Raw genomic sequence first — 15064 nt, forward strand, 5'->3', positions numbered from 1 at the left:
TCCGACTCTTTGAGACCCCATGAACTGTAGCCTGTCAGACTCCTCTGCCCATGGAATTCTCCAGGCAAGAATACTGGAGTGGGTTGCCATTTGCTTCTCTAGGGAATCTTCCTGACCCAGAGATGGAACCTTGGCCTCCTGCATTGCAGGCAGATTCTTTTTTTTTTTTTTTCCCGTTATTTTTATTAGTTGGAGGCTAATTACTTTACAATTGTAGATTCTTTGCCATCTGAGCCACCAGGGAAGCCCAACCAGGGATCATTTGCTCCAAGCATTTCACTAGATTTTTATTGGCTTTCCCCTCTCATTCCTCCTCTCAGGCAATAAAGAAGATGAACGGTTTAATACTTTCTTGCATGAGGTTTAATACTTTCTTGCATGAGTTCACTACAGAGAGCTCTTCAGAGGAATACTGCCTGTTGATGAAAAGGAAAATCTCTGCTTCAACAGGGAGCAGGCACCCAGCGAGGCCCAGAGGATGTGAGACACCATCATTGCTGTGGAGAATATATGTGCTCCGCAAAGTTTGCCTGACAGTTGATTTTCTTTCTTTCTTTTTAAACTGATTTTACTGATAAAATTAGAGTTGTATTTCTAAAAGGAACAGGAAGCCATAAAGATAAGGACACATAAGAATTCTCTGACCGATTTATACCAGTAGGACTCAAAGTCAGCCATAAAAATGAATAAGGCTCATGAGCTTTCTGAAAAATAATGTACAGAGCCACTGGTTTCTGTCTCTGCATCCCTTGGGAGTAAAATGGGGGTCACACACTAGTGGGGGCCTCCAGCATCATGCTCCAATTTCCCTTAGAGGCACATGCTTCTATAGGGACATTAAATTTTGAATGCTGTGATAAATGTGAAGAAATATCAAGAGTCTTGGATTTTCATTTTCATATTGTATGCACCTAGGCATAAGTCATTTTTACTTGTTTCCCTCTTACAATTAGAAGTTAATGCAATTAAAGAGTTCAGCTGCGTCTGTTCCCCTTCTGCCCTGACTGGTCTTTGTTGGCCAGTTTTACATCCAGGCATGGCCCCATCATCCTTTCTGCTTCTAGCTGCTTCCAATTAGAGGTTTGACCTCAAAGGACACCTTCCCCTCAAGCAGGCCTTGTGCCTTTCCAGTCTCTGGGCAGCACAAGCTTCAGGGACTTCCTGGGGATAATATAATGCAGATTGTGCCTCCTTATGCATTCCTCTTCACGTGCTACACACTGCAGGGACATGCCCCATGCATGGTCACACTCTCCTTAACATCAACCTGGACTTTTACCATCTGAAATTAAGGTGTTTCTCTGCTGAGGAGATGATTGTTAGACCCCCTCACTAAAGGGCTTCACAGGTGGCACTGGTGGTAAAGAGCACACCTGCCAATGCAGGGATATAAGAGATATAGGTTCAATCCCTAGGTTGGCAAGATACCTGGAGGAGGAAATGGCAACCCACTCCAGTATTCTTGCCTGGAGAATCCCACGGACAGAGAAGCCTGGAGGGCTGCAGTCTATGGGGTCACAAAGAGTTGGACATGAATGAAGAAACTTAGCATACACACATACCTCATTAAAATGGAACCTGCAGAGCAAGAAATAGCCCTTTTGTTTGTTTTCATTAAAAAAATTTCTTTTAATTGGAATATAGTTACTTTATAATATTGTGTTAGTTTCTGCTGTACGATGAAGTGAATCAGTTATATGCATACGTACTTCCCCTCCCTTCTGGACTCCCCTCCCCCTCTCCCCATCCCTCCGCTCTAGGTCATCACAGAGCACTGAGCTGAGCCTCTGTGCTTTATAGCAGGTTCCCCTAGCTGTCTATTTCATACATGGTAGTGGGCATATGTCAACCCTAATCCCCCAGTTCGTCCCATCCTTCCCTCCCCTCCCTGTGTCCACAGGTCCACCCTCAATGTGTGTCTCTCTATTCCTGCTTTGGAAATGGGTTCATCAGAAGCAAATCAAAATTGCAATGAGATATCACCTCACACTGGTCAGAATGGCCATCATCAAAAAATCTACAAATAATAAATGCTGGAGAGGGTGTGGAGAAAAGGGAACCCTCTTGCACTGTTGGTGGAAATGTAAACTGATAAGTTACTATGGAGAATCTCATGGAGTTTCCTTTAAAAACTAAACATGGAACTACCCATACGACCTGTCCTTTTCTTTTAACCCTTGAGTTCCCCCACCCAGGACAGGCCCTCAGCATGTACTGTCCCACAGCTGGGCAGGTGGGTTGTCAGTCCCAACGGGAGGGGTCCCAATGGGCTCTAGAATTCAGTCACACTATGTCACTGCAGCTGGACCTTCATGTGCGGCGAGACATGCCCAGCCCTCCATACAAACCTGCCAGACTCAGATATGGGGCTGAAAAAATGTGCAAGTGTTGGTCCTTTAGTCATGTCCAACTTTTTGTGACCCCATGGACTGTAGCCCACCAGGTTCTGTCCATGAAATTTTCTAGGCAAGAATTCTGGAGTGGGTAGCTGTTCACCTTTTCCAGGGTATCTTCCCCACCCAAGGATCGAACCTGAGTCTCCTGCACTGCAGGGAGATTCTTTACCATCTGAGCCACCAGGGTTTACCAGAATGAGGTAAATGATTTTGTTGTATGATGCTAATAGGCCATGTCTTATAGCAGGAACTTGGGATACAGAGTTTCTAGGAAAGGGGCACCTCAGACACAGTGGGGCCACCACGGGAGTTGACGTTACGATCCCAGGATCCCAACTAGGAAGAGGATGTGTGCAGGAGGGGAATGAGCGTTGGAGACTTGAGACTCAACTTGAGCCTCTGGCCAGGCAGAGGCAGGGAATCCATTTAATTCTTCATTTTCTTTTCTACTACTGCTTCTCACAGCAAATGCACCTTTTGGGTCTTGTGGCCCCAACTGACTATAATTGGATGAATTCCTTCTCTTCTCAAGGGTTGTCCAGATGCCCTTTAGAAACATGGATGGTTTGTGCAGAGATGTCATTTTGGGGACTTCTGGGCAGTAGAACCCTCTTCATATCTGACACTGAAAGGAGATTTTTTATCATCATTTCAGATTTTTCTATCTTCTGGGCAAACTCCGAGAAATACTGAGAGACAGGGAAGCCTGGCGTGATGCAGTCCATGGGGTATCAAAGAGTCAGACATGACTTAGTGACTGAACAACAAGATAGTTCTGTCGGCCGTGGGGCATGAGAAGGGCCAAAGCAGAAGGGAAAGGAGGTGTGTGCTCCGAGATCCTAGCTTTTCTCAGCCCCTTGGGAAGACGCTTGTGACAAGTTGTCCCAGAACTTGGAGCAGAGGGTGGCCTTGAGCCCCCACTTATGACACATGTGAGTGTCCAGTTTGGTCCTGTGGAAGAAGTCAGCTCCTGAAAGTCAGGGCACTTCCCATGAGTCCTGAGAGATAAGATCTCTCCGGAATTTCAGAACTGGACAGGAATCAGTGAGAGCATAGGATGGGTCAGCAGACAGCTGGACAGTGTCCCCGAAGATGTCCACTAATCCCAGGACCTACGACTATGTCACTACACACAGTGGAGGCTTTGCAGGTGTGATTAAATTAGGAACCTTGCCATGGTGTGGGTGGATAGCCTGGAACCAATGGCATCATCACCATCCTTACAAGAGTGGGGACAGAGGGCAGAGTCAGAGAGAGAAGGTGTGAGGACGGAAGCAGAGATCACAGGAGATGATGTTATACTGCTGACCCGGAGACAGAGGAAGGAGCTGCAAGCCAAGGGATGTGGCTCCTCTGGAAGCTGGAACAGGGAGGGAGGGGTTCTCCCTGGGAGCCTCCAGAAAGAGCCAGCCCTGGGCCCACTGCAGATGCCAGACCTACAGACTCAAGAGAAGAAATTATGTGGCTTCAAGCTGCTGAGTGGTGATGATTTGGTAGCCACTGCAAACTCATAGGATGAACGTGTTTCTCCCTGGATGGTTCTGAGGGGGCTCTGGCATAGGGGACATCGAGATGCCCCATTTTCGAATCTCTTCCTGAAGTAGAGACAGCTGTGTCAAGGACAGTGTCAAGGGGATACGTGCCTCCCAGCAGTGCATGAACAGGGCTGGGTTGGGCTGATGATCACTGCTTGTGGGAACATGGGGAGGACGTGATGATCACTTGCTGGGGGGATGTTCACCCTGAATCTCGCTCTTCTTATGGTGACCACAACTGCTGGAACCTCCAATGCCTAGAGGTAACCATGTCAACGGCCTAGCTGATGGATGTGTGAGCAGCCGCACAGTCTGAATGGATGTGGTGGCTATGGCTGCTGTGGAACTTCAGACATAAGGGTTGACATGAAAGAACCTAAGGATGGTTCCAGAGGCTCTAGAGTCATCCCTCCAAGGGCTCTGGGCACTGGAAGGCCCCTGGGTTGGAGATCCCAGCCCTGTCATGGCCCTTTGGAGACAGTGCTCACCCTACTGTCTTGTCCATTCACTGAGTGCCAGTCCCTCAGTGGAGTTTGGGAGTGTGAGGGTTCACAGTCCTTGACAGCCTGACAGGCAGGCCCTGGAGGGTGCCTGGCGGGGGGCAGGCAGTGGAAAGAGCCGTGCTCAGGACTCCAACCAGAAGGGGCTGGTGTAGAACTCACCACTGCCCTTGAAGCACTTTCAAGGGCTTTCAGTGGCTGCCAGAGGTGCAATCATAGCACATACTTATTCTAGAAAAGTAGGCAAATATGGAATCAATGAAGAAAATTCAATAACTCACAATACTGTTGCAGGAAGGGGGACCCCTTCCAGGGCCCAAAACTGGGCTCTTGTCTAACACTTGGAAATGAATTGTCCAAGGAGACGCATGTGCTGACAAAGCAAGAGATTTTATTGGGAAGGGCACCCGGTGGAGAGCAGGAGGGTGAGGGAACCCAGGAGAACTGCTCTGCCACGTGGCTGGCAGTCTCGGGTTTTATGGTGATGGGATTAGTTTCCGGGTGGTCTTTGGCGAATCATTCTAATTCAGAGTCTTTCCTGGTGGCGCAGGCATCGCTCAGCCAAGATGGATGCTAGCGCGAGGGATTCTGGGAAGTGGACAGACACGTGGTGTCTCCTTTTGACCTTTCCCGAATTCTTCTGGTTGGTGGTGGCTTATTAGTTCTGTAGTCCTTACCAGGATCTCCTGTCATAAAACAACTCATGTGAATGGTTACTAAAGGACCTGACCAGGGTGGGCAGTTTCATTCAGTGGGCTTCCCCTAACAATACCACACTCAGAGGTAATCACGCTGATAATTGGTGTTTCCATTCTTTACATGCTCAAGGGATTAAATCTGATAGGCAGATGCCTGAAGAACTATGGACAGAGGTCTGTGACATTGTACAGGAGGCAGGGATCAAGACCACTCCCAGGGAAAAGAATTGCAAAAAGGCAAAATGGTTGTCTGAGGAGGCCTTACAAATAGCTGTGAATAGAAGAGAACTGAAAGGCAAAGGAGAAAAGGATATACCCATTTGAATGGGTATATCTTCACGACCCAGATAATCACGATGGTGTGATCACTCACCTAGAGCCAGACATCCTGGAATGTGAAGTCAAGTGGGCCTTAGAAAGTATCACTACAAACAAAGCTAGTGGAGGTGATGGAATTCCAGTTGAGCTATTTCAAATCCTGAAAGATGATCCTGTGAAAGTGCTGCACTCAATATGCCAGCAAATTTGGAAAACTCAGCAGTGGCCACAGAACTGGAAAAGGTCAGTTTTCATTCCAATCCCAAAGAAAGGCAATGCCAGAGAATGCTCAAACTACTGCACAATTGCACTCATCTCACATGCTAGTAAAGTAATGCTCAAGATTCTCCAAGCCAGCCTTCAACAGAACATAAACTGTGAACTTCCAGATGTTCAAGCTGAACTTAGAAAAGGCAGAGGAGCCAGAGATCAAATTGCCAACATCTGTTGGATCATCGAAAAAGCAAGAGAATTCCAGGAAAACATCTACTTCTGCTTTATTGACTATGCCAAATCCTTTGACTTTGTGGACCACAATAAGCTGTGGAAAATTCTGAAAGAGATGGGAATACCAGACCACCTGACCTGCCTCTTGAGAAATCTGTATGCAAATCAGGAAGCAACAGTTAGAACTGGACATGGAACAGCAGACTGATTCCAAATCGGGAAAGGAGTATGTCAAGGCAGTATATTGTCACCCTGCTTATTTAACTTATATGCAGAGTATATCATGAGAAATACTGGGCAGGATGAAGCACAAGCTGGAATCAAGATTCCCAGGAGAAATATCAGTAACCTCAGATATGCAGATGACACCACCCTTATGGCAGAAAGGGAAGAAGAACTAAAGAGCCTCTTGATGAAAGTGAAAGAGGAGAGTGAAAAAGTTGGCTTAAAGCTCAACATTCAGAAAGCTAAGATCATGAGATCTGGTCCCAGCACTTCATGGCAAATAGATGGGGAAACAGTTGCAACAGTGAGAGACTTTATTTTTGGGGGCTCCAAAATCACTGCAGATGGTGACTGCAGCCATGAAGTTAAAAGATGCTTGCTCCTTGGAAGAAAAGCTATGACCAATCTAGACAGCATATTAAAAAGCAGAGGCATTACTTTATCTAGTCAAAGCTATGGTTTTTCCAATAGTCATGTATGGATGTGAGAGTTGGACTATAAAGAAAGCTGAGTGCTGAAGAATTGATGCTTTTGAACTGTGGTGTTGGAGAAGACTCTTGAGAGTCCCTTGGACTGCAAGGAGATCCAACCAGTCCATCCTAAAGGAAATCAGTTCTGAATATTCATTGGAAGGACTGATGCTGAAGCTGAACTCCAATACTTTGGCCACCTGATGGGAAGAGCTGACTCATTTGAAAAGACCCTGATGCTGGGAAAGATTGAAGGCAGGAAAAGTGTACGACAGAGGATGAGATGGTTGGATGGCATCACTGACTCAACGGACATGAGTTTGAGTAAACTCCAGGAGTTGGTGATGGACTGGGAGGCCTGGCGTGCTGCAGTCCATGGGGTCACATAGAGTCAGACATGACTGAGTGACTGAACTGAACTGAACATCCTCAAAGACATGTGATACCCAACATGTGTGTACACGGCACAGAGTCTCTCAGACCTGTGACACTTACATGTGCAGATAGACAAGAATCCACTTGCACACATCACATCTGACACTTGCACAGGTGGCCACAGATTTTTTTCTTTTAAAAAATCAAAGCAATACTATGTACATAACTTAAAACCTGATCTTTTCTTTTCACTGAACAGATGCTGATCACTTCACAGTATATCTTCCTTGAAGCTTGTTGTCTGTAGCTGTTCATGTTCCATGGTGTGGCTGTATCACAAGCATTCCTACCGGTGGACACTGGTCTTGTTTCCCGATTTCCACTCCTGACATCGTTACAAAATGGATGTCCAGTTTTGCAGTTTTAAACTTATTCCTGTAAACATCAGTGTCTTTGCTGACATCTTGTGGAAATGAGTTGTAGTCTTTTTGTAGTGCGGGATCATTTCCTTCTGTCTCTCTCGTGTTCATAACTGTCTTCACCCTCAGCCACTGCCTTTGGTTTCTGAAGAGACCTGAGAGGAGAATCCATGGGTTTGAGGCTCCCCAGGGTGTCCTAAGTTCTAGATCATCCCTCCCATGGACTCTCTTGAGCATTCTGAAGGGTGCGTGGATGTTGGGAAGCCTGTGCCCAGGACTCCATGACACTGAGTTGCCATCCCTCCCAGCTTGGGAACTGCTCCAGAAGCCGTGCCAGCCCCCAGTGTGTGAAGCTGCTGCAGAGCCTTGTTTCTGTTGTCCTGGCACCATGCTGACCCTTTGTTCCGGCCCCTCTTCTGATAATTGGGCATCCTGCAGGGGTGAGCGCTCAGCCTGGGTCAGGGGTTGTTGGTGCCTGTTGAACAGATATGTAAATAGATCAATGAAACACCAATGACCGGATTCATAGGAAGAGAGGCGACGGTCCTCTAATCCTCTATTCTGATCTAGAGTTGCCAGGAGGGGAAGGGGAATGGGAAGATGGGGGGGGGGGGCTGCCCTCACTGGGAGTCTAAGTGCCTTTGCTCTCCCCTATGCAACACACACACACAGCCAGGAAGCCAGGTAGGTGGCCATCCCTACTCAGACCCAGGGTCCAGGAGCCAAGGCTGTCACCTTGAATGCTGGAGTCCATGAGAAATCATGGTTGAGGGTAGACCCCTCCATTGTGAGCCCCAGCATCAGATGGCAGAAGGGGCCTGGGCGCTCGAGAGGAAGTTCCAACAGGCCAGGGTTCAGATGCCCGCGCTTGGCCTCCTTGCTGTGGGGGCATCGCCCCCCAGGCTTCAGCACTGTTCATCTGCTGGAAAGGGCAGCTGGGGTCAGGTAAGTGGCTGGGGGCACAGACTCTGCCATAAAGATGTCCCAGGTGGAGTTGAAGCCTGACAACCATGGGCATTGAGAAAGGGATGGGAGAATGATTCCCCCAATGATTGAGTTTTGTGTTCTGAGTTTCTTCTCTATGTTAGAGACCTGAGTCAAAGTAAGTCATCTACTCTGGGTGGCTGCTGCTGCTGTTGCTAAGTCGCTTCAGTTGTGTCCGACTCTGTGTGACCCCATAGACGGCAGCCTACCAGGCTCCCCCGTCCCTGGGATTCTCCAGGCAAAAACACTGGAGTAGGTTGCCATTGCCTTCTCCACTGGGTGGCTGACAAGGAGGATAAGATAAAGATGTGTAGAGAAGACAGACTAGTGCTGGGGAGGTGATGGCTCACTGGGCTCAACGAGTGAAAACTCACCCTGAGGGCCGTTGCTATTCATTAGTGTCCCAGGCTTGGAGGGGGTGTCCCTATAGGTCACACAATGTTCCTAGCCTCCAAGTCCACAGCTCTTCCAAACCACCTGAAGCAGCCACCTATCCCTCGTGGTGCCTTCCCAGCAGATGAGAGTCAGGGGCCCCAGACCTCCAGCCTCCAGCCACAGTTCACAGCATGGAGCTTTCCTTCCTTAAGTACATGGGAGACAAAGCGAGAGTGTGCACATGTACACATGTGTATGTACATGTAGGTGATGTGTATATGCATAAAGATATAAATATCTGATAGTATACGTATGTATAGAAAATAATGTGTCATATACAATATATGCAGTATGTATGTATTTATAAAATAATGTAATCAAGGAGATGGCATCCATTACCTTGCCACTTCCTTGGTTAGAAGCAACTCACATTTTCCCCTCCAATCAGAAGGAGGTCATGACTACCTAGGGGGTCACCTCAGATTGTCTGCCACATGCTATGATGTGGGATTTCTCAAGGTCCCAAGACAATTTTAACATGCAGCAAAATTGGGAAACAACTGATCCAAGGAATTTTATTGTCATCTAATTCCAAAGGTGGGTGGGTCTTCTGGCAGACCCATGTGTTTTGACCAGGAGCCTAGATGAAAACTCGTTCACTTGCGGACACTCATCAGATATCCTTGGGGAGATGATGCAGATGCAGCTGGATGTACTGGTTGGAAGTTTGGAAGGAAGGGCTAGATGATGTGATTAATTTAGCAAATTATTTTAAAAGCCATTCTCAGGTTTCCCTCATTATTCAAGCAAAGACTACCTATGAAACCTTTCAAAAGCTGAAACAGCCTGGGATTTCAGAAATGGATATTAACGTAGGACTTTGTGGCTCAACTGGTAAAGAATCTGGCTGTAATGTGGGAGACCTGGGTTCAATCCTTGGGTTGGGAAGATCCCCTGGAGAAGGGAAAGGCTAGTCCATGGGGTCGCAAAGAGTCGAACACAACTGAGCAATTTTCACTTTCACTTTTCATAAGAAAGAAGTGGCATCAAGGGAACTTTTGCAAAGCGGGGGATAGAAAGGGAAGTCGCTCAGTCGTGTCCGACTCTTTGCGACCCCGTGGACTGTAGCCTACCAGGCTCCTCCATCCATGGGATTCTATACCTGTATGTATTCTCTTGTATTATAATTTTCTTTTTTTACAAAAGCAACTTACTTACATTTAAATTAAGTTAAAAATTAAGAAGCAAAGGAAATAAAAAATGTGAAAGCATTAATATGAAGCTACAAGAAACCAACATTTTGTTCTTGGGGAACTGAAGATGTTCTTTACAAAGACCAAGAAAATATTTTCTTGAAAACAGATGGACACATTTCACCATAACTAAAGACTTTGAACAAAATGAAACAGTGAACCACAAAAGTGTAAAATGTGGTTAAAATGTATTTTCAAAAGAAGTCTTTGTTTAAAGAACACTTTATTTTAAAAGTGTTTAGCTCTGAGAAGACCTAAAGAGACAGAAATATGCTGTCAATTGAATAAATACACGCAACCTAAAGGTTGAAAGTTATGTTTTATTCAGCAGAAATTTTTAGGCCTTAAGCCCAGGAGATAGCATCTGAAACAAGCATGAGAGAACTGTTTGTTCCAAGGAGGCAGAGGTGGGGGAGCAGGTTATGTAGAACTTTTGCAACAAAGTATAGGTAGCCTGGATGTCAAAAGTTTTTTTGTAAATTAAAGAAAACTAGATAACCCAAGTTAAGGAATTTAGCCTGTTTCTGTATATGGGAAGATGTAACCTCCTGGACTCCCGGAAATCATTCCTTTGATATGCACCTCAACTCTGTGGGGCCAGTTTCCTTTGTTTTCACACCCTGAGCTTTCTTTCCTCAGGACTCACTGGTAGGGAGTTGGCTACAGTCCAGATGGCAGGTATTCTTCTCCTCCCTGAGTTCCCTCAGGGTTCACTGGCTCATATTGGAGGGCTGCAATCCACTGATGACAGTGATATCCTTGTTTATTGATATCCCAGAAAATATTCCATTTCTCAGTGCTTAAAACGTAAATAACTGGCAATCCATTTCTGATATTCATTAAAAAGAAAAAAATTTAACCAAGAGATACAAACGAGGAATCCATTTCAACCACTGAAGGACAGGGCCCTTGCTTGACCAAGCAGGTCACCCAGGACCCGGGACGGGACAATGACCATAAGGGAGACGCTCACCCGCACAATTTCAGAAACCTGTGGATAGAAAGAGTGATGTGGATAGTCTTCTCACCCCTCAAGGAGAGAATATCACAGACACAATCACCTTGGGGACAGGGTTAGGGGAATAAGACTGCCCTCCCTGGGGGCAGGACAGACTCTTCTGGGATGGGGGTGGGGAGGGAGGATGACTCAGCAGTTTCATTTCCTGGTGGGCTGAGGCTCATGGGAAATAGGCAAATGAGCCCAGAGCACCATGGGAAATGGCCCTTTAAATGCCCAGGCTGGCTCTGATCCCTCCTTTCCCCTCAGGGTTACCCACAGGAGGGAGGCACCAGGGAGGGTGAGAGCCCTTCTGAGTAAGAAGTGTGTCTGGGGCCTACAAGCTGGCAGAGTGTGGGGCTAGGAGGCTGAAAAGCCCGAGGTTTCAGTGTGGCCTCAGGCCAGACGGGCCAGCTCAGGTGCTGGTGGTTCTGTTACGCTCCATCTGGTTAAGTCAGGTTAACCGTTTGGTAAGATTCTGATAAGTTCCCTCAGTTTCTGACAGATTCTCTCAGGGTAAGTCAGATTCTGTCAGGTTCCCTTAGTTTCCCCCAGGTGAGGCTGACGGGGTGTCAGGATCCCTGAGATGGGGGTGGGGTGGGGAGTTGGAGGGGTGAGAGGAGGCTGTGTGGTCCACAGGCCCCAGGTCAGCTAAACTGAGCAGAGACAGAGTAAAAGGGCCAGGTCTGAGCCCAAGGCCCCCCTGTGCCCTGCTCCTCCCTGCAGGGCACCTGCGCCCACCTGGCTGCTGGCGGGGGCCTAACCTCACTGCTTTTCTTTGCAGCTCCCAGAGGACAGAACACTTGCATCAGCTGAAGTTAATTCCAGAGTTTCTTCCCTCCCAACCTCTATTTTGACCCAGTTCATCCACCCCGACCCCAAATTCTTCTCCTGGTGATCCTCATCTTTCTCCTCTGTTCTCTTGCCCCTCCTCCCTGCCCCTTGCACCTTACTGTGCCCCCACCTGTGGGCCAGACCCCCTAAGATCACAGCCAATCCTGCTCCTGCTGTCTCTCTCTCAGGAGGCAGGCAGCTTGGCCATGTGCCCTCCAGTCAGCAAGCGGTATGTGGCAGAGGGCCTGTCCTACCTCTACATGTCCTGGATGTATCAGCTTCAACATGGCAGCCAGCTAAGGCTCTGCTTCGCTTGCTTCAAGGTTGCCTTTCTGGACTTTAAACGGATGCTGGAGTCAGAAGATTGGGAAGATGAAGATTGGGACTCTGAGCTGATGGACGATTCCGAGGCGTGGTCTGAGCAGGGGTCATCCCCAGGGATGGGGCCAAGCTGGGGGCAGGGCCAAGGGCAGCCTGCACAGGGTGGGGCTGTGGGCTGGGGGTCAGGCACCCTGGCATCAGGCCCTGTGCAGTCAGAAGATGAGGGCTTGCACAATCACATTGTGCCCACCGAACTGCAGCCTCAGGATGCGGTACCCCTGGACCTGGGTGCTGAAGATGCTGACTGGACCCAGGGCCTTCCCTGGAGACTTGAGGGGCTCCCTATCTGCTCCCACTGGCCAAGCCCCCTTCCTCCATGGCGGGGGTTTTTCAAAGTGGACCTGCCCCTGGGGGAACCCATGGTACTGGAGCTGGGCACCACCCGGAACGTGGACCCTGCTGAGACTAAGACCTGGTTACTGGACCTGCAAGTTCTCTCCCTGGTAGGCTGCTGTGATGTCATCTACCTCCAGAAGATGAAGCCAAGAAGGGCCTGGAGGACCCCAGGCCAATGTTGGAAACTACTGCTGGAGCCTGATGAGTGGTGGGTGGTAAGACTCCAAGATGTACCCCAGATGCAAGACCTGCACCACTGGAAACTAAGCATTCTGGAATCCTCTTCTCTGGAGCAGAATGTAGATCTGGTGCCTGTGGACTCAGTCCTGCTTAAGAGGGGACTCACCATCCTCTCTTTTTCACCCTGGGCCAAGAGGGAGGCAGAGGAGGGGGACTCAGCCTTTAGGCCACAGTCCTCCACCCAAGAATGGGATGCCGGCACCAGTGGGCCCAGAACACCTGGGGAGAACCTGGATGCTGTGGGAGCCTCGGCCCTGGGAGAGCTGCCACATTTCCAGCCCCTCAACCAAGGGTTCCAGAACTGACGGACTGAGGCCCACGTGGTCACCATTGTCCTGGCCTCCCTACAACACCAGAGGCTGGGGAGGACTGACCTCTTCATAGCAGCCCCGGTAGCCATTAACAATGAATGAGGACTTGGGTCTGGAGAGGAAGAATGGTGAGTGGCCCAGAGACTGAGAAATGGGGGCCCACCGCAGCATCAGGGGCAAGGGACACAAATACCTGTAACTGGGAGGGAAGTTCTCTGTCAGATGTCATGGTGTTAGGAATCTGAGCTATTCAGGATGTTGTGGGTGAATGGATGCTGTGCGATATGTGAAGAAGGGAATAGGGAATTGATCTGGGTAACAGCCCTTCCCTGGGGAGGAATGTCTGAAGTGTAACTCACTCCCGGGAACATGGTGGTGGATTCGGGACCACAGGGATATGTGCTTGTCTTTAGTCAGTGGGCTCTGGGCTCCACAGGACCCGGTTATCAGCACTGAGGACTCGGCAGTGTGAGAGACCTTGTTTCAAAGATTGGCTATTTTATGTGGCTTGACTATTTAGTTTCTGTCTCTTTGTGTGTCATTTTAAAACTAAATAAAGTCATAGAGATTGCAACGAACTGTTGTTCAGAGCTCTTCCCCAGAAAATCTTTGTTGGTTCTCTTTGTCCTCTCCCTCTCAGGGACAAATCAATCCTAGCAGCCCCTACTTCATGAGTCACAGTTGTACAGGATGGCTAAGAATCTATAGCTTCTAGATTAGTGATGGTTAGGAAACCTGAGGGTGACCCTGTGTGGGAAAAATGGAAGCAAAGGTGTGTGTGTGCTCAGTCGTGTCCGACTCTTTGCGACCCTATGGACTGTAACCTGCCAAGTTCTTCTGTCCGTGGAATTCTCCAGGCAAGAATACTGGAGAGGGTATCCATTCCCTTTTCCAATTTCCAGGGGAACTTCCCGACCCAGGGATCAAACCCGATTCTCCTGCATTGAGGGTGGATTTTTTACCATAGCCCCCATGAGCCACCAGGGAAGCCACAGAGTGTCCCTCGAAAATGCCTTTGCATCTGGCTGACACTCCTCCAGTGTTTGGGGTTCCCAGTCACATCCCATGGCCACACAGACAAGCTGGGCTTACTGTATTTAATTCCATGGAATATAGCAATATCATTTTTTTTTTCTTTCATAAAGTTTATGTGGGCAGCTAGCAGCTAAAACCAGATATCTCAAAATGTCCATCTCCCCATCATGGCTGAAAGCCACCTATTCTTGCAAAGGGTTCTGGTTTCAGACCACTTGCCCTACCAGTTCATGGTCAGCGTGCCCATCTCCCCACGTAGGAAGAGAGTGGCTGTGGGTTCATGCCCCTTGTCTCATGGGTGCCTGAGGCAGGCAAGGTCACTGCAGGTTGGGTGGGGGGTGGCAAGTGAGGGGGCAGAAGGGACTGGGTGGCTGTCACCACTGTCACTGAGAGTTGCTTGCCTTCGATGGCTCCCTTCTCCCACCACTGGAAGAAAGCTCAGTCTTGTCACTTCCAGCAAGAGTCAGGCCGTTACCTCTGCCACCAGCCGAGTGTGCCCCTGGGCATGGCCCTGCCGGTGCTCCCCGCCCAGCTGCCTAGAGACATGTGGAAGTTGGAGTACCTTTGGAGTTGGGGCCACAGGTTCCCCTGCTGGAAAGTTCCCAAGGAGGGAAGGCAGCACCACACCTCAGCTCAGATTCCCTCTGACTCCTGCCTCGCTGCCTCCCCAGTGCACAGGTGGTGGGGGAGGTACACCTTCTATCCTGGCATTCAGGTCTCCGCATGTCCGCCCTGCCACCACCTGCAGGAACAGATGCTGCCCTGTGACCCAGGCTGGGGTTCCCCTGGTTCCCTTGAGGCCCAGAGCAGGGCCTGAGCTCCGTGACCTGGGCCCAGCTACTCCCGCCCCTCCCTACCAGGCCACCGAGGGGACTTAGGATTCATGCTTCTGGATTGCATGGATTAAGGAAAGTCTCTGATCCTAAAGGCCTAAG

General features: G+C 48.9%; 1 protein-coding gene across 2 annotated transcripts; it reads left to right on the forward strand.

Annotated features, from left to right (window-relative positions):
- The first annotated feature begins 11284 nt into the window (after nucleotides 1-11284).
- On the forward strand, nucleotides 11285-13662 carry LOC122693477 (testis-expressed protein 19.2-like). Of its 2 annotated transcripts, none has more exons than XM_043900971.1 (2): nucleotides 11285-11508; nucleotides 11777-13662. In XM_043900971.1, exon 2 carries the CDS (start codon nucleotides 12033-12035, stop codon nucleotides 13086-13088), a length of 1056 nt encoding a protein of 351 aa, XP_043756906.1. In that variant the 5' UTR covers nucleotides 11285-11508; nucleotides 11777-12032; the 3' UTR covers nucleotides 13089-13662. The 2 variants fall into 2 exon arrangements, with proteins under 2 accessions (XP_043756906.1, XP_043756905.1); XM_043900970.1 differs by having other exon boundaries at nucleotides 11285-11462.
- Nucleotides 13663-15064: the final 1402 nt, after the last annotated feature.

The sequence above is a fragment of the Cervus elaphus genome, chromosome 5 (assembly GCF_910594005.1).
Source record: "Cervus elaphus chromosome 5, mCerEla1.1, whole genome shotgun sequence".
In the NCBI taxonomy this organism is placed as follows: domain Eukaryota; kingdom Metazoa; phylum Chordata; class Mammalia; order Artiodactyla; family Cervidae; genus Cervus; species Cervus elaphus.